Source organism: Leptosomus discolor, chromosome 1 (assembly GCF_034619465.1).
Source record: "Leptosomus discolor isolate bLepDis1 chromosome 1, bLepDis1.hap2, whole genome shotgun sequence".
Lineage (NCBI taxonomy): Eukaryota > Metazoa > Chordata > Aves > Leptosomiformes > Leptosomidae > Leptosomus > Leptosomus discolor.
The window spans coordinates 186,652,273-186,676,805 of NC_141391.1; the positions used below are offsets into that span (position 1 = coordinate 186,652,273).

General features: G+C 40.3%; 1 protein-coding gene across 3 annotated transcripts in view; it reads right to left on the reverse strand.

The window, feature by feature from the left end:
- Positions 1 to 24,533, reverse strand: part of PDZRN4 (PDZ domain containing ring finger 4) — a 251,760-nt gene that overhangs the window by 101,282 nt on the left and 125,945 nt on the right. Inside the window, exon 1 of one of the 3 annotated variants that reach the window (XM_009951841.2) lies at positions 2,890 to 2,958. The exons of the other annotated variants lie outside the window; for them this stretch is intronic. Coding sequence (XP_009950143.1) covers positions 2,890 to 2,958 — 69 coding nt within the window. Of the gene's footprint in view, positions 1 to 2,889; positions 2,959 to 24,533 lie in introns of those variants that run through there. 3 annotated transcript variants of the gene reach the window in all.

Here is a 24,533-nt window from a genome sequence, read left to right on the forward strand (position 1 = left end):
TTGACTTTTTGTTTTAATCCAAATCTGCACATGCAGGACACAGTTATAAAAATAAAAGTCTCTGTCACACAAGCAAATGCTGTTTTTGCAGAAGGCCTCCATGGTCTCTGAACTGCTATCTCAGTGAAAGGCAAACGAGCCTGGAGGAAGGGGGTGGGGGGTGTGGGGGGGGAAGAGCGAGGAATTATACATATTCTAACGATGTCTTCATTTCCCAGCAGCTCTACAACAAAAAGCTCTTTGGTGCTGACTCTGACCTCACTACAAATAGTAGCAGAAAACATGTCTCATTGTAAGCGCTTGCATGGTTTTCCTCTGCAAACATGCTTTCCTTTGTATTTTACTGTATTTTTAAGTACATGAGTGCACAGACCACCCACAGTATCAGGTAGCCTTGCATGGGAAAGGTGAGAGATGAGACTAGGATTGCTTCCTTATACGAATATAAATTAATCTATCTATCTGATCCACATATGCTAGTGAGCCACAGCTCATCCTCAGTCAGTTCATGTCCCTGACAGGCTAACTTGTCCCAAGCTCTCCAGAAATCATGGAGATGAAAGAGCCAAGGCTATGGTGTAGGAATTACAGGACTGGAGAGTTAAAAAGGGATTTGCAAATCAAGTAGTAATGCCTGCCTTAGCTTAATTTAATTTATCCTATTCCACTGCTGCTCCCCCTCATAGCAGCAAATCAGTATTGCACACAGATGCAGTGATGGTGCAAGATACTACCTGATCTCTACTGTAGCACCTGGTTAAAAATATGCTCAGTATCCTTTGGGCTCTGACCTGCATACACTGAAACAAAGATAGGGATGAGTTTACAGATGAACACAGGATCTGGCAGTGAGCACACTAAGTCATTTCTCTGCTCTCCTTCTGCACCTTATCAGTGACATTTCCCTAACAGCACAAGATGCAGCACCAGGCTCACTGCATTTCAACTCCCCAAGGAAATGCGCTCAGATCCTCCCAGGGATTACACTTTATCTGGCAAGCACCAGAGTAAAGAGTGAAAGCATTAGTTCATTTTGCACTTTCATTCACAACCACAGCCACTCCAACTCAACAGCAGAGAAGATAACAGATAAATGGAAGAATTTCTCCAGAATCTCTTAAAAAACCCCTCCTTTGTGTTTACTGATTATTTCAATAGCATTTGTTACTATGCAACATTACTGCAAGGAATATTTTGAAAATGCATTCACTCTTAATCAGGCACAGCCTCTTTCTTCCCTACACACATGCAGCCCTTTAAGAAATTTCTAATCCCCTTCATAGCACAACCTGCATTTCTTATTCCCTGGCAAAGAAAAACAGACACCGAGCTACTCCACTCTCCATTTTATACTTTCAGATCAGTTTGGCAATCCGGAGCTGGGGAGGGGGAAAGGGAGGAGAGGGAAATGTGCTGCTACGCTTTTCCCTGTGCTATTGCTGTAAGAAAACATGATGACGGGATTACAACTAACTATTGAACTAAAGGGAAGTGTTCCACCTAGAGACCGTCTTCACCAGGCAAGGCAACGGGCAGGTTACCTGCAAACGGACACTCTTTCAGCATTGAATACGCCTGGCTGGTTCTGTGGTAAAAAATGATGCAGAGGTATTGCCCCCAGTAGTAATTAACAATGTTAATCTTCTTCTTCCTCTCTATGGTGATAAAAAGAGTCATTTTTATATTTAATTAATTAATGCAGAGGATCATTTTGGAAACTGGCTAATGAGGCTCTGATCACATTACCATGAAAATGTGCATTAACACCGCAACTGAGGAGGCTGCTTCATGTGTAGAGAATCCACTTTGTAATTAGCCCACTGTGAAATGAATCACGTCAGGAGGAACTCGGAGGGAACCAGTCGGCAATGGACACTTAGCTGCTGCTGTGCCAACAGACCACCAACACCGTAAGCTGTTTTTTCTCCTCCGCACTGCCTGTCAGCAGCAACGCAGTCCAAAACTGCAAGCGTTCAGCCTCCGTCAACGGCAATGTGTCAAAGCCAGGACAAATTATAGAGACGGAGAGAACAGATGCTGAAAGGCACTAAACTTTAGTATGCGAGGGTCTGCTGTGCCAAGAGGAAAAAACAAATAAGAAGCTGCAAATCAAGTACTGATTCAATAGGATCTGAGCAAAAATTATGGGCTATTATGGTAAGTGCTTGTTTCATCTTTTCTCATCTTACTCTGAAGGAGCTGGGAACATGTTAGCAGCATGCTGCTACGCTGTTACTCACACTGCTATGGTGCTGAAAGAGACACCAAAATATCTAGATGGGATTAAGATCTTTGTCTAGTATTAAACAGAAATAACACACACACAATGAATGAACAAGCAGCACACCTCACCCGTGGAAACCCTGTTGTACTCAGTACCTGTTTAAAGGTGACAAGCACATTTCAGAATCATTTCAATTTTAATCAATTAATCTGAAAATTTAACATTCTTGGCCAGCACAGACATATCATAAAAACTTTGCTCCTTAACTTAGAAATACCTGAGATCACAGACCTAATGCTTTCAGAGGCAGCAGTGCAACTTATCTGAAATCAGTCTTATTACCAAAGCCAAGGGCTCCCTTAAAACATCACCGATACGGTTCAGTGAGACTGCTGCTATATGACTGACATCTTGGCAGAAGATGCACAAAAATGTTAAAAGAATCCCACAGGAAGTCATCTGAAGGGGGAGTGGCAAACGTGCAGAAAACAACAGGCACCCAAAATACTAATAATTACCACCCTCCCCACTCCCCCCCAAACAACTTAGCTAGCAATTTTGCAAAGAAAAAAAAAGGCAAAGCAAAACAAAAGCATCTCTATTTACTCTCTGTAAAGAACACACATTTTTACTCTGGAGATGCTGGTAATATCCTCTGCACTCACCTGTGAAACTTCATAGAGCAGTTTGTAGTGCTCCTCTCTCTTCTGAAAAGTGCACAGATTGCAGCCCATCCTAATAAGCAACACAAGAGCAAAGCCTCTAATTTCCCCAGCACTGAAAGGCAAATGCACTGACAGGGAATCACCCTCCAGACTTGACTACTGTTTTTCATCAGTCACTCCAGCCCCGAAACACAGGCACACCACTGTTAGCTGGAAGCACAAGGCAGGGCAGTGTGTAGCAGCATGCTCTTCTTCCCTTTCCCTAACTATCTTACACTCACGTATACACACACACAGAGTTTCGACTCAGTTCATGGCAACACTCCCCCTGTCTCCGCATCAGTGCACATGACTACACAGATTCTCACTCATGAATATTAATAGCCTCTCATTGATTATTTATGACAGAACGTGTTAGCGGGGAGGGGTGTCATAGCTGCTGCTGATGACAGATGAATATTCACTAATTAAGAAGCAAATGTACTGTGGTTAAACAAAATTCACTTGTGTCAATACCATCTCTGTTTACTAAGGTTAGAGGGACTAAGCCTCATGTATTTCACCCACACTCGCCCTAATTTTTACAGTAATTGTGAGACTAATTCATGAATGGGGGTGGGAAAGCCAAGTCTTATGTTAGGTCTCCACCTTGTGCAACAGGGATCATGGAATACATTTAAAATATTTGCAAGCATTTTAGGAGAGTGCTTGTGAAACCTGAGCTGATGCTGCTAAAAATTTAAAGCAAAGAAGGAAGGAGAGAAAATTAACCCAGATGGCTATACTGTTGGCTTCACCTTTGACATTGCTAAATTTAGCCAAAATTCCAGTGTACTCATAAAAGGCATGAGTCTGTAACAACTTGTAATACATATCCAGTATATGTGGCAATGCAGGTGTGCCTGATCTTGTGCTTTTTACACATATACACAGATTGTACTGTTTATTAAATAACCTCGCATTCAGCATCTTCTGGCATGTCAAAGAGATTAATAGTAATTATAGCCCCGATTTCTACGAAACTCAACAGATACACACTCTTGGACTCTTAGATCAAAGCTTTTATTATAACGTGGCATTATAGCTAATTTTACCATTTGTAAATTAGATTTTAATGGCCCCACAGTTCTCAATGTGTGTATAAGGCAAGGATGCATTTAAAATTAAACGCTCATGTTAAATGTTAAGGCCAATGGAAATCACACTTAATTCCAGGCTGACACTAATTCCTATATTGCATATCCTGTAATCCATCGGTAGTTATGCAAGACAAAACACCCAAGCCATGACAAACCAAGACAGAAAATAAAAAAGTTGCATTAATTTTAGCACTCCTTTCTCTGCAACTCAGGAACTATGTCCTTGTTTCAAAGCATCTTTAATCTGAAGAGGATAGCAGGTGGGATCCAAAGCAGAAATAATTACTTGGAAACCAATGAAACCAGTTAGTTAAGATTGACACTGGGACCTAAAGAGTTGTAATTACCAAGCACTGATGTACGGCTACTATTATTTTTTTTTGGGTGCAGCTTCCTAAAAGTGCTTTGTCAAACATTTAAAATCGATAACAGGAAATGATTCTAATGAGCACTAATTGTTAACAAATTGGCTTTGCATCTAGCAGCACCTCGAACACCACCAACACCGGGTAGCAAGCAGATCAACGATCATGTGCTGCTTATCAGCCCTGCCCCTTGGGATGTAATAATCCGATTTTCTGGGCCTTAATTCTACCTAACATCCGGGATGAAAGCCAAGCAGAGAAACCTACAGGAAAAACCGGACCATTACTGCAATTAGTAATTTACTAATATACTCTGCATATTAGCAAAGTTTGCTAGAACCTCTGTGTAAATTACGGATAGGTTGAGACTAAATCTTAATTAAATTCCAACTCCTTTAATAAATGAGCAGAGTCAGGAGGAACCAAATAACGACCATTAACAGAGCAAGCTCTTCTCGTATCAGCTTCCAGCACTGTTCTGAAACATAACCCTAAGACTAATTTTTATTTGGCAGAAGAACCTGTGCCGGCAGGTTTGGTTCCGAACTTCCCAAAAGTCCAGAGGTTTTGAAGCCGAACCATGGAGGCAGGCTTATCGTTGCTAGAAAGAATCAGCTTCTGTTCTCCTCCTCCACACTCCCATGAAATGCTGTTCACGCTGAGAGGTTTAAACCCATGAAGCAAACATCAACTCAATCTTTGAAGGTTTCTATATTGTGAGGTGCAAAAGGATTCTCAGATGTGTAAATTTTGAACTTAAGAAAGTCAGATCAATGAACTAGACAACAGTCATGCAAGGACAACCATGCCATCTTTCGATGAAAGTGTTCTCTCCTTCCACTGACACAACTTCTTCCTCTAACACATACACAGTCTGAAAGCTAAACTACATTCATAAAAGGAGATGGGATTTACACTGGCAAAATTTTGACAGTCCCTTAAAATTAGTTTTTTTAAAAAAAGGGAAAGATAGGATTACTACAGGAATCCAGTTGTGTAGGAAAGGAACAACCAAACCACAACAACAACAAAACAGCAGATAAAATAAGCAATGGAAAACTGTAGTTAATCTTTCAGCAGATCCCCTGACAGTCTCTTTTTTCACTGCTTTTCCTCTGGTTCTTTTGTTTTCTTCTCTGAAACTGACATAGGCTTCTCCACTCATTTATCAAGTGCCTGCCCTCTGCCCATACAGAGAGTAAAGGGTTCTGTCTTCTGTTTCTGTGGCCTCTAATGGGCACAGTCTGCAGGGCTGAGCAGATTTATTTGAGAAGGAAAGGTGTACTTCCAGATTCTTAAGCTCCATCTAAATATGCTGCTTTGATTTTACATGGGGTAAAAATACCAAACTTTGTGCAGCACAGAACGACATTCAAGGCAAAACTTGATTGAACTAGTGACTAAAAAGAAATATATGATGTGCTTTGGTCAAGTTGAATTTGATGTCAGGGAGAAAGCAAACTCTTTCTTTGCTTCCTTCTCCTCCTCCTCCTAATCCCACCCTCCAACATCAAATTTGTAGCTAAAGGGGCCAAAAAGGCACTAAAATATAATCAAGTAATTCTTATTCTAGGTGTAATTTAAAAATATTTGAATAACTAAATGCTTTTCCTGATTGTGGAGTTCTCCATGTTCATCACCTACAATTTAATGTTACCATAAAGACTAAAATCATAATTTATAGTCAATCCAGGAATACAATAATGCAAAGTGACAGAGTTTAATTTCAAGAGAGTTACAGCAACATCTCTGATAACGTTTTCAAACAACGTGCTCTTGTTTAGGTCCCCTAATTCAGTTTAAGTATCTAGGAGATGACGTACACATTTGGTATATAGTTTCCTCACTGAGGTATAGAAGTGTCTAATTATAAGCACCCATGCTTTAAAGTTTATCATTGCAGAAAATTCAAGGCAATGACACTGCAAATTAAAGGCCATTCCTTTATATCTTCTTTATCACACAGCTAAAAGACATACAATAAAACATAACATTTATTTTAAGAGATGGTAGTGAAGTTGATAGCCCAAACTCAGTGGTGAAACTCAATGAGGCAAATGCGGAATTCCAAGTTTCCTTTGCACGCCCTTGAATTCACACTCTCCTCCTGAATTTACCAACCCCACTGCATTTACTTTATAAATTTTCAAGAATTCCTAGAAATTGGGCTCTCAATAGATGGCAATGCAATTTATAGTCTTAGGGCTGCATACCTGTAAAACAAAAATATCGTAAGAAAAAGGGAGTTGGAGAAACACTTGCTTATCCCCACTGTCATAAACAAAGGCGCAAACTCATAAGGCTTGACCTCAGTCTAGCCAGATCTTTTAGTTCATCGTGATAATTAGTGTTTTTCGTGAAGCTTCAGCTGCTAGAAAACCAGGCGATTGTATGCATCAGTCAGTTTACATATTAGAAAACCAAGGAATTTTCCAGCCCTATGACTGCAAAGAAAAAGTTAAAACCCTCCAGTAAAAGTAACCCAAAATCTAACTCAAGGTAAAAATGCACTATAGGTTTTCCATAGACATCAGAATAAACTTACAAAATGCATAAATAAGAAAAGTAAGAATGTGTATCTACAATAAAATGCAGTATTTGCAGGAACAGTAATTTATGTCCATAGGAAAGACATTTGTTTAAACTCATATCCTTCAGCACAGCCACCGAGACTTCATGCACTGCTCAAAGTCATAGCAAGAGTAACAGTGGTTCGGAAAAAGGCAGGACATGGAATTCCCATGTTCTCTGTTTCCCAGGAGGACTGTAATTTACAAGAAGACTATCCAGGTCTACCTGATTGGAAATCAAATAGGCTACTTATGTGGAATCTTTCATTAGGCTCAGATGTTTTCTGGAAGGCAGGGAGCACCTACAACACTACATGACACAGGTCCAGTCTATTGATTTTTTTTTCCATCCATGGTTAAATTGACACAGATCTAAGGGATTCCGGGCCCAAAATGTAAATACATGTCTAGAGAGAAAGCAAGCATATGAGGAACCTTGCTTACAAGACAAGAGCTACTTGTCCTTTTGTTCTACACAGGGCGGGGGGGGGGGGGGGGGGAGGGATGTCAAATGGATCCCTGTTTATCTACTACTCCCATGTGAGTGGGGCGGCTAGCTTTTTTTGGCAAAAGTACCATTCCTTTACCAGGTCTACTGGCCAAACTTCAGACTGCTCAGATACCTTTTTTCCTATTCTCTTTCTCAAAGTTTCATCCAGGATATTATTTTCTGAGTTTTTTACTCTGAGTGGCCTCCTTATCTTCTCTTAAACTGCTGCCATAATCAATTACAGAAGTGTTGCAGAACACCAAATGATGCCTATGCTGAACTTTAAGGCTTTAGGAATATATAAAGACATCAAGTGGACAATGTCAGCCAAACTGAGAAAATCAGCCAATGCTGGACCTAAGAGTTTTCTCTAAACTACGGACTTTGTTAACAAATTCTAAAAGAAACTGAACTTTCTCTTGACTTTCTCTATCTCATCAGTTAATTATAAGGAAACTATCTGACACACCTTTACTTTTTTTTAACCGTGTGATCATATGAAACCAGACTGATTACTGCAATAGAGAGTTTCAACACTATGGAGTATACTGAGTAGAATTATTCATGAAAAAGCTTGGAAGAATTTAAAGGAAATGACCACATTTTATTCAGGATAGCCAAACCTGAAATGGATGAACAGAGTTGTGGAAAAAAATCTCTGATTATAGATAAAGTGGGATATGACATTCCATATCAATAAACGTTAAATAATGCACTTAGGGAGCATGGCTAAAATATTCAGAGTAATCTCTAAAGTAGTTAATTATACTCAGAAAATAATTCTGGTGTTGTAGATAGTTTCCTTAAACTACAGGTTCAGTGCTTAAGCATAGCAAAAAGCCAAGCAGAACATGTGGAATTTTAAGAAAAGACCGACAAAAGAGCAGAAACTACTGCCATGAAACTGCACAAACTCCAGCAATATCCACATTTGAATACAGCCAGCACTCTTGGTCTTTACATCTCTAAATCATTTAATGGAAATGGAATAGCTATGAAGAATAGATGAGAAACACAGATGTGTAATAGTTCACTTTCCCTGCATCTTTCATCTTAATCTATAATTTTTTCCCTCGTACGGAAGCCATTGCTTCTCACATTACACAATGAAATAATCTGACAATATATTTAAAGCAACAAAAGGAAGTCTGGATTTTTTTTCCAAGCAATTTGACTGTGGAACTCATTATCGAAACTCACTGGAACCAAAAAGCAGAAAAGGGTTCCAAAAGGTATTAGACAACTTTACAGCAGATAACTGTCAGTAGTCATCTGCCTGCTTAGGAAGCCCGTAATTCACTGACTCCTGGGAGCTATGAGAGAGAGTATAGCAGCAAGAGTTCTCTCCATGCATCCCCTTGCTGATATCTTGCCTGTGTTTTATTGTTGGACTCTTCAGAAGTCTAATATTGGCAATACGATGCCATTACTAATTCAATACTAAAGCTCCAAATTTACCAGTTCTTGCACAATAAGCTAGAATATGTACCTAGAATATGTAGAATAAAAGTCCCTTCGATAATGTTACCTGGCAGTACACCATATAGTCCAACTGCATTACAAGACTTCATTAATGATCACATAATGACTTTGGACTTCAAACATGTTTATAAAACTACATACATGCTGTTATTGTCCTCACTGGTTTTAACACTTTTCAAGCTGTTAAAAAAAAAAAAAAAAAAATCAGAATTTTTCCCCACACCTGAAGATTAAATCTGAGCTTTTTTTTACATCTGTATGGGAAAGAAAGACTGTCTGAAACTGAGATATTACATGCCAAGTTCAAGCCCAGACCAAACAAAGGCAAGTATCAATGAAATGCCTCAATGAGAAACTGAGTTCACAGTACAAAACTCTAATTCAAATGCTGAAGCAGCAGGAACTGGTTCAGAGGATGAGTTTAGAGGACTCCTTGGCTCTGTTCTTCCCTCTGGTACCTGCATCATTAGAAAAACTCTTCCTTTTTACATTCTTATAAAATAAGCATCACCTGTCTTGCAAAAGCATTAATTCAATGAACCTTTTAAAATCTTTCAGAGCTTTTCAAAGAATGTATTATGGAGGGCTGTTACACCCATCCAAGTTCTTCTGCTGAGGCCACCCTCGCAGTCTCCAGCACTCAAATGTAATTAAAATGTCTTGTGTGGATTCTTAATTAAAAGTTATAAGTAATACTCATGGTATGCCAATCAGTATAAAAGTACAAAAGAAAAAATTACTCACAACTTGAAGAAATCCCTTTCTGAAAATGACAATCACAGCAGTCTGAGGGATTAGAAAAACTAAATGAGATATACTTAGGCCAGGGTGATGGTTGAACATGTCTTCATCCCAGAGTGGCTAAAATATACTAGCTAGAGGTCGACTGGATTATTTCCTTTTTGGTTGCCTTACAGTTTAAGTACCATTAGTTGAACAAACCTACAAGAGCAGTCTTGGCACATCTGAGTATTTCAAAAGCGAGGTAAAGATGCTGAGAAGAGTAGCCCGTCATGAATAATGCATTACCATTACAGAGACATATTTACCAATACAGACACTTCACTATTCTTTTTCAAAACTCGTACAATTGACAATCTGGAAGAACTGTTGAGGGATACATGTAATATAATAGACTATTCTGTCTTGCCCCATATAAATGGCCTACTGTGCCCTAGAAAAACACCCCAGGATTAGGAAAGTTTTCATGGCCTTGAATGGATTTTCATGGTATTGAAGCTCAAAAGGAGGCTTGTACCAAATCAGGCCATAAAATCAGCTGCTTTCACCCTTTGCCAAAGCATAAAGATGTTGTAATTTAACTGTCAGAAGTTCATGTTACTATAGTAAACAATAATTCTGCAACCTAGAAATGACCTAATCTTTAAAGGAGTAGTGAGGCAGAGGGGTTTTGTGTAGCTAATGATGACTTCATCACCCTAAAATTAGTATTAGGTGGTGTATGCAATTGAATCTCAAATTTGGCTCTCAACACACACCTGATAGAATGACGGATGCAGGAGCGGCACCATACAATGCTGCAGGAGGAATCATCCACGCCACTCCCATGCCTGACAGCTGGCTAGTTTGATTTAAAATTACAATTTGAACTGAAATCAACTCTGTTTGTTGACAGTCATTAACTGACTACCATAAAAGCAGCATTAATTCTGTTGTAGTCAGCAAATGCTTTGTAATGATCTAAACCTAATGCAGCTCCCCCTCCTATAAAATCCCCACAGCGTCAAAGGTTTATTTTGTACACTGTTTAGGCTTTCTAAAGCTTAAAGTCACTGCCAGTGCACCTGCTTTCTGTAAGATCATTAGGTAAAAATCCCAACGAAGCCCAATCAACCTGGCTTTAGTTACCTCACCGTCTGCTCTAGAAGAAAATTAATGTTATTAGACGTGTCTTTCTCTGAAAATTGTTGGTGTTTGGTTACCATGCCAGATGTCTGGGAGGTGCGTGGGTCTGCTGGACGCTGACCCAGCTGGGTGCCTGGGCAGATCCCTGGCCCGGCCCCTGTGCCAACACCACTGGGACCCTGCACCAGCTGTTCTGCCAGCATTAGGGTGCCCTGAGCCCCCCAACACTCCAGACCTCAACCTTGCCAGCACCACATCCCCCCCAAACCCCAGCTCCCTGCGATGCTCACCCAGGCCATCATGCAACAGCAATGCCAGGTCTGAACTTATAAGGAGTTAGGAAGAAAAAAGATAGAGTGAAAAAACTCCTGCAGAGCCACATGGATGGAGACAAATGAAATCCGATTAACGGTGCCTCTTCTTCTATTTTGATGTCCTGTGGAAAAGAAATTAGCATAGCAAATCCTGCTTTATCTCTGAATGAAATTTCAGATCCTTAGTCCAAAATCTGCTCTTTCCTCCTGGAATAAAAAGTCAAACCCAAGAGCCTGACAGCTTCAGAGGGGAGACTTGTCACACGCCAGCAGGGATACCTCTGCCGCACAGCCTCTGCTCAGCTCCTGCCTCCCCTGTGCTCTACTTCAGTGTCACTGCAGCATGCCAGGACTTCTGGTTGGTCTGAGCCCTCTGGACAGGGGCATTAAAGCCACTTTTTGAATATGGTTTCCTAAAATAGCCAAAGGACAACGCACCGTAGAGGAAAAGCATTTAGTCACACTACAGTCAAAGAATGGTGCAAATTAAAGTGAAGTGCTTAATTGGGATTTGGCACAAAAAACATCTGAAACCCTATAAACACCAAAATCACTTAAAAGAAACCTTCAGGTGGGAAGCAGGAATTGTAGAGGCATGGGTCTCATTCACTCTACCAAGACTGAAGCAGTTAAAAACCCCCAGTGTGTTCTGAAGATGAACCCCTTAGCACCCTTCTTCACCAGTAAGTATTAATAAACAAAATAGCAGCAACACCAGTGCAATTCATCTGGGATGAAAACCCTTCCCAATTAAACTTTCACACAGTGAAAACACTATCCCCCTGAAGTTTTGCATTTTGGATTTCAAAATATGCTCTTCTTGAAATACACGACTGAGCTCCCCAGTGTATTTCGGTTGTCAATATCAGTCATAAATAAAGATAAAGCACAGTCTAGAACAGAGAAATATGATGAGAAATGAAACAGAAATCTCCTGCTCAAAGAATCTCTGCTTTGTAATTCTCCATTAATTCTCTCTCCTGTCCTAGGGCTGGGGAAAGGACGATTTTTAAAGGTCCCTTCCAACCCAAACCATTCTGTTACTCTGTCATTTATTTGAATGTATTTACTTATTAGGAAATATCCACCCTGCTTTGTCCAACAGTGCAGTGAGTGCCCTTGGTACCCTTACACTTTACCAAAAGCAAACAACGCTATTTCTCAAAAATAATATTAAAATAAAATTATATCTTTGCAGGACAGATATTTTAGGAGATATTGTTTGGTGTTCTTTATCTCAAAAAGATCAAGGTCACTTGCACAACCTTTGTCAGCTCCTCCAGCAAGCCAGATCCTGTACTGACATTTGTAAGAGTTTAAAGATGCTCACAGACACACATACCTTCCCTGCGTGCCCAGACCGACCCATCCACTTGCCCAGTCAGACAAAAGCACTCTGCTGTAATGCAAACATGGATAAACTTAATCTCATATACACCAGAGACAATTTCAGTACTAGTGAATCATTTAACCTCAAAAAGAAAACAATGGGCTTCAGGACAGGTAGGCATCTCCTGTGGCTAAATCTGTCCACATTTCTACTTGTCCAGAAGAAGTCAGCCCCTACATTTTCAACTCATTGTCTTCAGAGAGGAGAGAAAGATTCTCTCATTTACCACATGGTAGGAAGTGACATCTGTGAAAAATGAATTTACTTATCAGGCTTCAAACTACAGGCGGTGTGTATGTGAGCGTGTACACTGGAGGGAAAAGCAGCACATTTCCAAAACTCACTTGTGTTTCACTTTTACAGAATTAAACTTCCCACCTTATAAACCACAAAGATCTCTTAATAGAAGGAAATATTTAACCTTCTCAAAGTCAGTGCTTATTCTCTTCTCTGTGATTGCTCCTGTAGAGATATGAAAAAAAATCACAGGGAAAAGGAAAAAAAAAAAAGAAAAAAAATCAAGGAGAATAACTGATTGGGGAGAGGGTGGTGTTTTTTCTGCAAGACCTTCACATCTAGTCTGAATCTCTTTCATTTCTATTCAGTTCTTGTGCAGGACACTAGGATTATATGTATCAACTTAATTCAGTGATAAGAAAATCCTTACTATAAATCCTACCATGTGGGACAAATCTGTCAAGATCTTGATTATCAAAACAAATGAACAGACAGTAAAACGTGACATACGTAGCATACACTTTACATGATAAATTAGCCCTCACACAACTGACAGACATACTGTAAGGGGATGTTAAGGTTGCTATGGCAAACAATGCCTTTCCTCCCACAGCTCCTGAATCACAAGTTTTCTGAAAGAGTCATTGACTTCCAGCAAAAGACAACAAATTTTCTATGGTTAAACACTACCAGCATGTAACAAGACATATTTCTCTGTCCCACTGTGGTCTTCTTCAAAAGTTACTGCCTTCAAGAGTGACCTCACTGTGTCACTGGAGTGACTAACCAGGAGCTGTAAGGTTTTTCTCTTCCCCTTCAGCAGACATGTTAGGGATTTACTGCAATGCTTCAGGGATCCAAATAGCAATGGTCAAATAAATTAGGAAACGTAGTTTATCGTGTAGTGAGCAACAACACTGGCAGCTCAGGGAAAACAAGAAGAAGTTTTGTTTCAAGCTAGAAATGTGAACTAAAAATTTGAGTACTTTAGGTACCCAAAAGTTTGGATGCTATGCATCCCTCAGAACTCGGTTATCATGTAAGAACAGAGGTTTTTAAGAAACATTCCCACTTTCGGTTGGAATAAAAATAATGGCGAAAACCCCTCTGATTTCAGCATACTTATAATCCAAAATGGTGTTTGGAACCCGTAAGGCAGAAAATCAGTGATACATTTAAAGAAACGGAGCAAACCCCAATGAGAATTTAGTAAAACATCCTTAATAGGTATTTCTGTCAACAAGACATCAGCATGCACGCAAGAGCTCTCCTGCACAAAGACCAAAACACTACAGAGAGTAAAATGTGATGCAAGGTGTTCAGAACTTAAATCAAGATGGGCTCATCCTTGCTGCAAAAAATCGACGCGTCTTATACAGTAATCCTGACAACTCCACTGATTACTCCTCCTGGCAATGTGTCAGAAATTCAAATCAAGTTAGCTTGTCCTGGCTTTCTTAGCAAAACTCATAAACATAGCTATGTTCTCGTTGGGCTCAAAGCGGGAACCAGCTGACCACAAACTCCCATGTAGCTGTTAATTTCTCTGATTATAAAGCATCTACTTTCTTTTAAGTTATGAAAGATATGCATATTGATCACCAGGCGACAAGGTGCAGACACAGCTATGACCACATGAAAATCACCATGCGAAATATTCAGGTTTCTGTACATCTAGGAAGAACTGCAGAAGGCACTTGTCATCTTTCTACTTCCTACTGTAGTTCATCATATAAACATTTCATAAAAGGTCACAATTCAATTGATAAAATAAATCACTTGGGTGCCTTTCCGAACACATGCTGTCCTAATGGCAAGTTAAGTGATAAAACAAGGATGAGAAGCAAAGATCTTGAAAAACTGTCATCCTCAGCTGGTTCGTCTAAACCCTCTGCATGATTGGTGAAGAGGAGACCAATTTATATAAAGGTCTATTTTCTGTTTGAAAATACTTTTTATTCCTTCAGGCACAAGCAGAAAAGCAAACCAAAAAAAATTCCATGTCAGTAAACAATTTACGTAACAACAGAAGTCAAGTTTCATATAGAATTTTTCATACAGGGATATCAAAGTACCTGACAAAGTCAGGTAATATTATCACCATTTTCAAATGTATGAATAACACAGAAACCTAGCAACACATAATACTGAAACAAACAATTTTCAAAATTCAGTACCAGTGTAGAAAGCACCAAGAACCTCCATGGTGAGGGAGCTACCCAGTGCCAAGCAGGTGATAGGACAAGGGGCAATGGGTGTAAGCTGGAGCACAGGAGGTTCCACATTAACATAAGGAAAAACTTTTTCATTGTGACGGTGACAGAGCCCTGGCACAGGCTGCCCAGAGAGGTTGTGGAGTCTCCTTCTCTGGAGAAGTTCAAAACCTGCCTGGACAGGTTCCTGTGTGATCTACTGGAGGTGGTCCTGCTCTGGCAGGGGGGTTGGACTAGATGATCTTTTGAGGTTCCTTCCAACCCTTAACATTCTGTGATTCTGTGATGGCAGAGCAGTAACACACCAGAGGATGGAATCTAATGAGTATCAGAAATTGTTTGGGATAAGAAAAGCATTTTGAGATTTTTGTATACCTTGCAAAGAAATAAAAATAGTCTGACATTAAACCAAATTTTGAACAATAAACCGCTTTGAAGGTAGCTCTTACAATAAACTGTAGAGAACACACATAACAAAATTCGCACTAGCTTCCAGCCCACAACACAAACCTATGCCGTTTTATCTCATTTTCTCCTCTCCTTCCTTTCCTATACAGTGAGATTTTACTTTTGCATATCCTGTTCCATATTTTCTTGTTTCCTATGCCTAGCTTAAATTCTATGCCCTGACACAACTCTGCATTTCTTTCCCCATTCATCCATTCATGACTTCATACAGGCCCCTGCTGCTGTGCAGTGCTTTTGTCCATTACGTCCTGCTGCTTCCCAACTCTTCTTTACCTTCTTCCCCTTCACCTTCGGCTTCAAAATTTCCCCAGCGTTCTCCCTCCTGTGCATCCTCCCAAGAGCTGAACTCTAAAATAACCCTTCTCGCTGGGCAGAAAGCCAGTCCCAGCTCGGGTGTTAAAGCAAGCAACAGCTGCATGCCTGCTTTCCTGCGCTTAGCAAAATGAACCAGGATGCCTGGGTCACAGGCTTAATTGATTTTTTTTGTCTTTTGCCCTGCTTCAGAAGTCAGTCTGATCAATGCTATTTCACACTCTTCACTGCAAGCTTTACTGATATAACCCCTGACTAAAAATAGATTCATCAAAGCAGCACCAGGGGAGGCAATATTTATCCCCTGCAACACACAGGGAATGTCACGTTACGACTTCCTCCTGGCTTTCCTCTCCTATTAGGAGAGGCGGGGAAGGAGGAGAGAGAAGGAGGACTTGCAGGGCTGAAGCGAGCACCAGCACTGGAAACTGATGTTGTGTATTTATCCACATGCATTAAGTATGGAAGAGGCAGTCACAGTTCGTGCTCCCTCGGTGCTCTTGTAAATTCTCATCCCTTCCATCTTCCAGTGGGTGACAGAAAATAGCAGTTACTGACAAACGCTGGGGGAAAGCACAAGACCTAACCAATAAATAATAAATGCATCCATATTTCTACAACTCCTTCCTTCAAGTTCACACAAAGTAAATACGAGAATCCCCACAGGAAGTCCTAGAAGCTGCCAATTCCATTCATAAAGGTGAATAAATGAACTTTCACATTGCTTCCCTGCATTTCTTTAATAATCTGAATCAAAGTTTCCAACTCATACAACAGCAGAACATGTTCATTTGCCCACACCAGACAGTCTTCCTTGCCAAACGCCCTGGTGTTGCCAAATGCACCACTGTGAAGGGAGTTAATTGGAGAGGCCACCATGGGAGCATTGCCCCTGCAATGCACACACGGGAGGTAACTAGCAGCCCTGCACACAAAGAAATAAGGCTTTGTCATTTTGTCATGCAGGTGAGAAGATTACTTCCTATACAAAACAGACAGCTTGCTATGTGGACGTGGTGTGAAAAGTCACTTGTGCCACTTCAAGCACCTACTTGTTTCCTCTCCAGCCATCTGCTCTTATTCCTTCTTAGCTTGTTATCTTGATGTACTTTTCTCGAGAACACTTTCTCAGTTCTCTTCAATGGTGGGTCTATTGCTAACCCCTTTGGTGCCTCCTCCAAATCGTCCAGATTGTATTTCCATATGGAATCAAAAAATCCGCCTGAAAGGCTAAGCCACATCACAGCTTGACTATTGTCAGTCCTGACTGCTGTTGATTGAATATTTCCATTTTGAGTAGTTTTGCTGAGATAATGTATTTTTAATCACTTTCCATTCAAGTGCACACCTTCACCACCAGAGACTCAGACATTAAAAGCTCATCTGTCACTCTCTCCTATCATTGCCCCTGCTCCCACAGCTCCTTCTTAACATGTCCAACTTAATTCTTCCACTTGTACCTCTCTACTGCTATTTATGAAGCTCTATAATTTGGGGATAACTGTTCTATTTCTTCTATGCAAAACTTCTTCTGGGATCTTTTTCATACATCTCCTTAAATCTATTTCCTTCAGGGTGTCCTTTTTCATCAGGTCCCTCCCAATGCTATCTCAACTCCTCCTCTGCTTGAACTGAGTTCTGGGTTTCTCCACAGCTGGCCTGTGACACCTTCAATGCCAGCACCCTCCTGAATCAGAGTCTTCTTCTCTGAACCCAGTATGTTGGAGAATATCAAGAGAAGAGGTTTCTTCTCTCACTTTTGAACAGATCTATTCCAGGAAATTATTTTCCCAAACCTGACATAATACAGGAAACCAAGCCACTCTAAACTTAAACTGTAAGTAGATGAATTAAATACACCCTGCTTCTGAGACTTAATGAACACATCTGAGAGACAGAAATTAAGACCTGCAAGTATTTCTGCTGATTTGAACAACTGAAAACATTTTACACAGAAAGCACACGCTGAGCCTGTAATTGGATGTGCTGTAATCAAAAAAGTTTTCAAAAGCCGCAGAAGCAAATGCTTACCTCAAGAAACCACAGCAGGGCATCAAATAACTAAGAGCTTGAAGTCACCACTCTGGAAGCTCTCAGTTTGACCTCTGGGTACAAAACAAGGACTGCAATGCCTCCTTATTTCCCATGCTAATACCTAAGGTATCACTTCACATGACTATTGACTACTACATTTGCAGAGTGAACCATGAATTTCCCTTCAAGAGGCATGTCCTCTTTGCAGAGTAGTCACCACACTCCCCAGAACAAACAAGAAATTTGTTTCCAAAACTTCGTCCGGTGGCCCTGTGTGCATCTGCCCTGCACTGTCTGCTGACTGGACCTAAAACAGTCAGCGGGAAAAGAGCCACCTTACCTTTGTGCTCCAAAAGAATTTTTAAAACGAAAAAGAAACTCCTGTTGTGAATTATGAGAATAAGCATCTTTCAAATACTGTTAACGGAGTGATAAGAATTACCTTTTCTTCATGTCTGTAATACCCCAATCAGCAAGGACTCCTCCTCTCTCTCCCAGCCTCAATTTAACATGTTTTTATTTACAGTATTACTTTCCAGAGATATATATTAGCACATTTTTTCAAAAGAGATAAAACATTGCCAAAGTAATTACTGAACACATCTTTCCCTGCATAGCAAACCAGGGGCTCAGTTCTGAAAACTTGTGCTGTTAATAAATGACACACTGCAGTAAACTAATTGTATGTAAAGTCAACGGGTGCATGTTTAAGAATTTTAATTACTGTGCCATGATTGCTTTATATTCAATACGTAACATGCAGGTACACAGCCTTTATGATGATAAGCGGTTTAATTAGAAAGCCAAGATAAGAAAAAAATGCCTTGAAGTTACTGAATTTGTTCATACTGGCCATGTGATAATTTGAGCACATACTTTCCCTCAGTATTTTAAAATATGAAATGCTAATTTTACCTAAACCTTTGTTTCTTCACACTATAACAACTGCTTTATATGCCACTTGCTTCTTTCTCTTATGGGTGTCAACAGCACAGTTTAATTAGATCATGAACCTCAACCTATCTTTAATCTTTGAGCGGGTCCATGCAAGCGAGCAGTGCCCCACACTCCATGGCCGGTGTGAACCTCCCAGTGAGCCGGGACAAGCCTGGGCTGTGCGCTGGCAGTGGCACTCTTACCCTTTCAAGCAAACTGTCTCAGAGGATGGCCATTGATTTCCTAGTTATTATGAACATGAAATTATTGAATGACAGATGATAGAGTGTTAGGTCCTACAAGTATTTTCCCAAATGGGTTATCTAGCCAGCGTTGCCTTAGCAACAAGGCTGTTTGACAGCGCTGATGACAAAGAAGTCTTTGCTCAGAATTCAGCTACAAAATAGCTCTTTGCTTCCTACCTTATCCTCCCTAGCCCTATCCAGCATCTCCTCAATGCCTCCTTGGCCTGCGCCCCCAGCCGGCTGCTCCAACACCAACCAGGGTATGGCACCACTGCCAGCCATCAGCCCTCCAGGAAAGCACCCTGCCCGTGGCAGAGCATGATGCTTTTGCCCAATATAATGTTGATCCCCATAAGATAAAGTATCAGGTTTGACAATGCCAAATCCATGGGGAACACCAGTTCTGCACCAGGACACACAACTGAAAGTCTACCTAGGAGGAACCAACCAAGCTCACAAATCAGCCATCACCTTGCACAGCTAAAGGTTAAATAACTTCTTGCCAATATGTCAATTCTGCTGCAGGGATACAGTGAACTTCTCCTTTATGTCTCCTTTTTTTTTTTTTTTTTTTTTTTTTTTTTAAATTGCAATGAATTAGGATTTGGTACGAAATAGTGTCTTCATTCATGGGTAGCTTCATAGTTCAAAGCGTGGTTATGCTCACTCCCCCTTTCCCCAGAGCAGCACACGTGCCCCTGCACCACAGCATCCTCCTTGCCAGGCAGAAATTCACAAGCAATGCTCTCTAAGGAGCACAGAACCACAACTTCACATCAAAACAACACAGCAGGGATGTTGCAAAGGCTTAGATCAAACAAAAAGCACAGAAAAGACTTACACCTCTGGAATACCTGCTTAAGCTTTTCTTTCAATTATAGTCCTTCTTCCCTTCAAGTCATGACTCTTGTTTTTCATGTAAGTCATTTTTCTACTAGCAGGACATAGCCTGAACAGCCTAAAACAAAACTCAGCTAACTCATCTCCTCCAAGTACTATCACATTTCCTCAACTTTTCTGATCATTCCAGAAAACACCTCTCTTCAGAGCTTCTGACTCCCAAAGGAAGATGCTTCAATCAAAAAAAGAATTATATGTGAATCCAAAATTACGGGCAATAATAGGTTGTTTCACATAAACTGATTTGCTCCCATTTTAATTCACTGGTCAGTTTTCCAGAAAGACAGTGACAGGAGAGGGAATTACTGAAGGACAGCCCGAGAAGCTCTGGCTGGTTGCAGTAAGGTAGCACAAAGCTGCAGCCAGGAAGGCTTGCGTGCTTTGAGTTTTGCTGTCCAGGTTGGTAACTGCTCTTCACTGTACACAGTTACCACCTTTCTTCACCCTGCACAGTCCACGACGAATTTTGCTGTACTTTGTTCCCATGCTGAGTGGAGATCAGAAGAATCTTGGCTGCCATCATTTGAGTTCGATATGTGGGTGGGAAAAGGGTTATGAAATGTAGCTCTATTTTCAACAGGCATCAAGTTTTCAAGGCTGAAGGTGGAAAAGTACACCTGGGAAAGCTGGAAGAAGGCCCCATTGTGAAAATATAAGTTAAAAACATGCTCAAATATTCCCTGATATCTTTACCAAGTGAGAGACTTTTTTCCTCCAATCTCCAATAAAAATCTATCCCAAAAGCTGTGTTTTATGTCAAGATGGAAAAGCACACCAAATGAAACTTTTTAAAGCACACAGCATTAATGGGGGCAAGTAATAACCAGATCCCCAGAAGAAACTGAGGACTAGGAATAGAGTGAGAAAATTGAGATAAGTTTCTGTGATGAAGCTAAAATGCTCAGTCTGTGCCAAGTATCTTGTTTCTGGCCAGAAATATTTTAGGACTTAAAATATTTTTAAGTTCATTAAAAAAAATACTCTTGGTACAGCCACATCTGCTCATAACAGCACTTTTATAGGACAACTTCAATTAGAGTTGGCTCTTGATGAGCCTCATCTAGGCTGTGCTGCACGAAGCAATAAACAAGGCACTGAAAGCACATGGAGAGCTGCAGCTTCACGCTGCCACCAGCCCCCACTGTCATATTTCCTCTCCTCTCATCCCCTCCTTCTAGCATAAGCAAAGCTGTAAATGTTTTAGGGCTGTGTGATAGTCCCTGAGAAAAACAGGGAGCATATGTAGTGTATTTTCACATGGAAAAAAAAAAAGTGATCCTAATTTCTAAAGTGTGCCTTCTGTCCAAAGTATACCCTTGACGCTAACTCGGCTGTGATGCAAATCGCTTTACACAGATTACTCAGCCATAGATGATACCAAGGTACCATCAGAAGAGTATTAGTCAACAATTTCTCATGGAGTCCAATTACATGTTTTCTATATAATTCCCTGACTACCCACTAAAATTTTGCTGATATTAGCCCATCCAAAAGGCATTTCAGGGACCAGGAGCACAGATAATATCCATTACAAAACCATTCTGTGGTTTCTGTCAAATCTAAGTTAAATGCACAACAGGGACTGGAAAGCTGCTACAAAACTGCAGATTCAGGATCTATATGAAACAAAGACACTATGTCAACACACTCTTCTTTTTAAACAGAGAGACATTCAAATATGTGAAGGCCGAGATGAAAAGGATGCATCTAATGGCATAATGCCACACCACCTCTGAGCACCACCGTGACGTAACTGTGAGGACCTGCCTGGCCCATAGACATAATTGATATCATCTGGCTTTTTTGAAATTTCTCATGCAAATACAGAACCAGTATCAAATGCATGGAATTTTTAATTGGGAGAAAAGACGACAAGTTTTTTGGCAAAATCCTCTCCCCTTCTCTCTTCCCAACCAGATCTTCAAAACATGTCCCTTCTGAAGACATTTACATGGCTAGATGGTTCAAAGCACAGGTAATGGCTACACAGCCCTTCGCCTGCAGGTCACAGGTTTGAATTCAACCCCAGCTGGTAGTGACTGAAAGTTATTACGGTGAGAAAGCTGTTCAAGGGTCTATCTCAAACAAGTGGTAGTTTCAGCTCAGTTCCTCCTAGGCAGGTGTTTGTATCATTAAAATCACACCACTTCATTCAGTAACCTTGTTGGCAGTGTCAGCAAAGAGGCCCAGGACAGAGAGAACACGGGGACTGTGGACGTTCCCCTGAATGAGAATCAAAAGACGTCCGGCTACTTTAGGATTGATGTATAGTGATGAGTAACAAAGAGGAACATGAGCTATCACTGACTTCATGAACTTGTTCTAGGCACAAAATAGGAGTTCTCCACCTTACCATAAGCATTTCAGTCAATTATTTCTTAAAGGTTTCAACTCTTAAGAATTTCGTATTTTGTATAAATTCTCGTATCATGAAAAAATATCTGATAGACTTCAAGGTGGTAGCAAGTCCCTATGAAGAGCTGAAAAGACCAATATTTTGGAGAGTGAAGGTATTTATTTTGTTTTTTTATTTTACTGTCTTTATACACTATTTGCCAAAAGAAAGGACTCAAACTGTGGTTAAAGAAAAAAAAATTGGAAAAGAGCCAAAACTGTGAAGCCTTGGTGTAAGTATATTTCTTATTTGTGGGATCTCCAGGGAAAGAGTCATTGCTTTATTCATTTATGCTACAAAAATCGTATAAGAGAGTACAGCATTGAAACGAAACTTAATGTAATGAACTCACCTAACTACTAGCTTTAACCACAAACAGTGCAGGCACCTCATAGGCAGTGTCCCAGAAAGCAGAGGATCAGCTCTAGTATTTTTAGCTACAATTAAACAGAACCGTGGCAAGCTGCTCATGATACTCTTGATGGAAAACCCTTCCAAATATTTATAGACTCTGGGACATTTGCCCTTTGGGTTCATGTAGGAGGGAGCACGTTGCTTCTGTCGTGATGAGCACTTCTGGGTCCAGCCATTCACGGGCCAAAGGAAGCATGAAGGATGTTACTGGAGCTGGCTGGATACACACCAACTATCCCCACTTGGCAAAGTTTTTTAGGAGTAAGATTTTAAAGGATGTGAAAGACAATAGTAATTTGATTACGTTTGGCCAAGTTAGTAGAGAAAAAATGTTTAGAGAATAGCTTTCAAAAGAGAGATTCACTGTGTTCCTGAAGCCATAAGTGGAAAAAAATTACACTGCTATGTTGGGAACATGGGTGCTACGGAATATCCCTTTTTCACTTCACTGAAAGTCACTTAAAGTGATCTCATTTGACGATGACACTGAACAGTGAATGAAGAAAGTGAAAGGCTACTTCCCTTCCATTTTAAAAAGCTGATTACAGTCTTAGTACAGTGCAATACTGTACAAACACACTTGTTTAAAGATAACACCAGTTAAGCTTATTTTGCTATGGGCAATCCCAGCAAGCTTTAAAAACAAAAAGAATACATTTGCTCACCAGGCAGATTTTTCCTACAACACAAATAGCAAATTCAATCTGCTGTTAAAAAAAATTACTCCATTCTAAAAGCAATTAAGAAGGGCATTTTCCCCCCAGCTTGACTTGTCAATCCTATTAGACCAAATTCTAATTAAGGGTAGAGAAGTGGCTATTTTATCTGCCAAATGAAAATAATTTAGTGCAAGTTAATGAGGACTGGCTTATAACTGATTAGTCATTTTGATTCTGGCTTGTTACAGTGGTAGAAATTACCTTCAAAAGATACAGTAGGATCAGTAGTCGTTTTCACACATTTGATAAACAAACAGAGCTTTCCTTTGTGACCAAATCAGGCATGAAAATATCTGAAAACAGGAACAAGATAGGTGCAAGAGCTTGCAGCTAGCTTGCAAAATATAAACTACTTTGAATAATAATATCTAAACTATTATCTAAGACTTAGCAACCTTTTCTCTGCATCACGCTTGCAACAAGTAGACTCTGACTAATGAAGGCCAAATATTGCTACTAGAGAAGGGAGACCAGTCTCACAAACCATTACTTGTGTGAGCAGCTTTCCCTCACCGTGCTACGGTGCCACACAAGAGTGATGACATGAAGATTTTCAAAATCAAGTTCATACCTGTCGTCAGGTACATTTTTTGGAACGAAGTTCATTACAATGTGCAATGGCAAATGCTGCACAATAACAAATCCTGCTAGTCCTTCACGAGCAGGTAAGGAGCTGCTCAGACAGTTCAGAAGGCACCTCAGGGCAGTTTGCACTCAGTGTGCCAGGACACAGAGTGCACACAGCAAAAATAACTTCAAATAGGTCACCTACCTCTGTTTTATTTCTTACATTCTGGATGACTACACAATTGTGTAGGCATTTGTATTTCTCGGCAATCATTTAAAAGCACGCAATACTTTCATAACAATGGATATGTTCTACTTCTGTGGCACCTCACCTGGCCTTGACAGCCACACAACATTTTGTGTAAAGATAAAAATAATGTCAAAAAGAATCCTAAAGACAGATCACTAGATGCCTGAAAACTCATGCCATTTTCTCATATGGACACAGGTACCCAAATGATTAACTGGCTTCAGAAAAATAAATTAAAAACAATTAAGATTGAACTGGTCATCTCACTACCTCAAGAAACCAGATTTATGACCGATTTCATTCACATGAAGCAGATGGGTCTTTTCACATACTTGCCA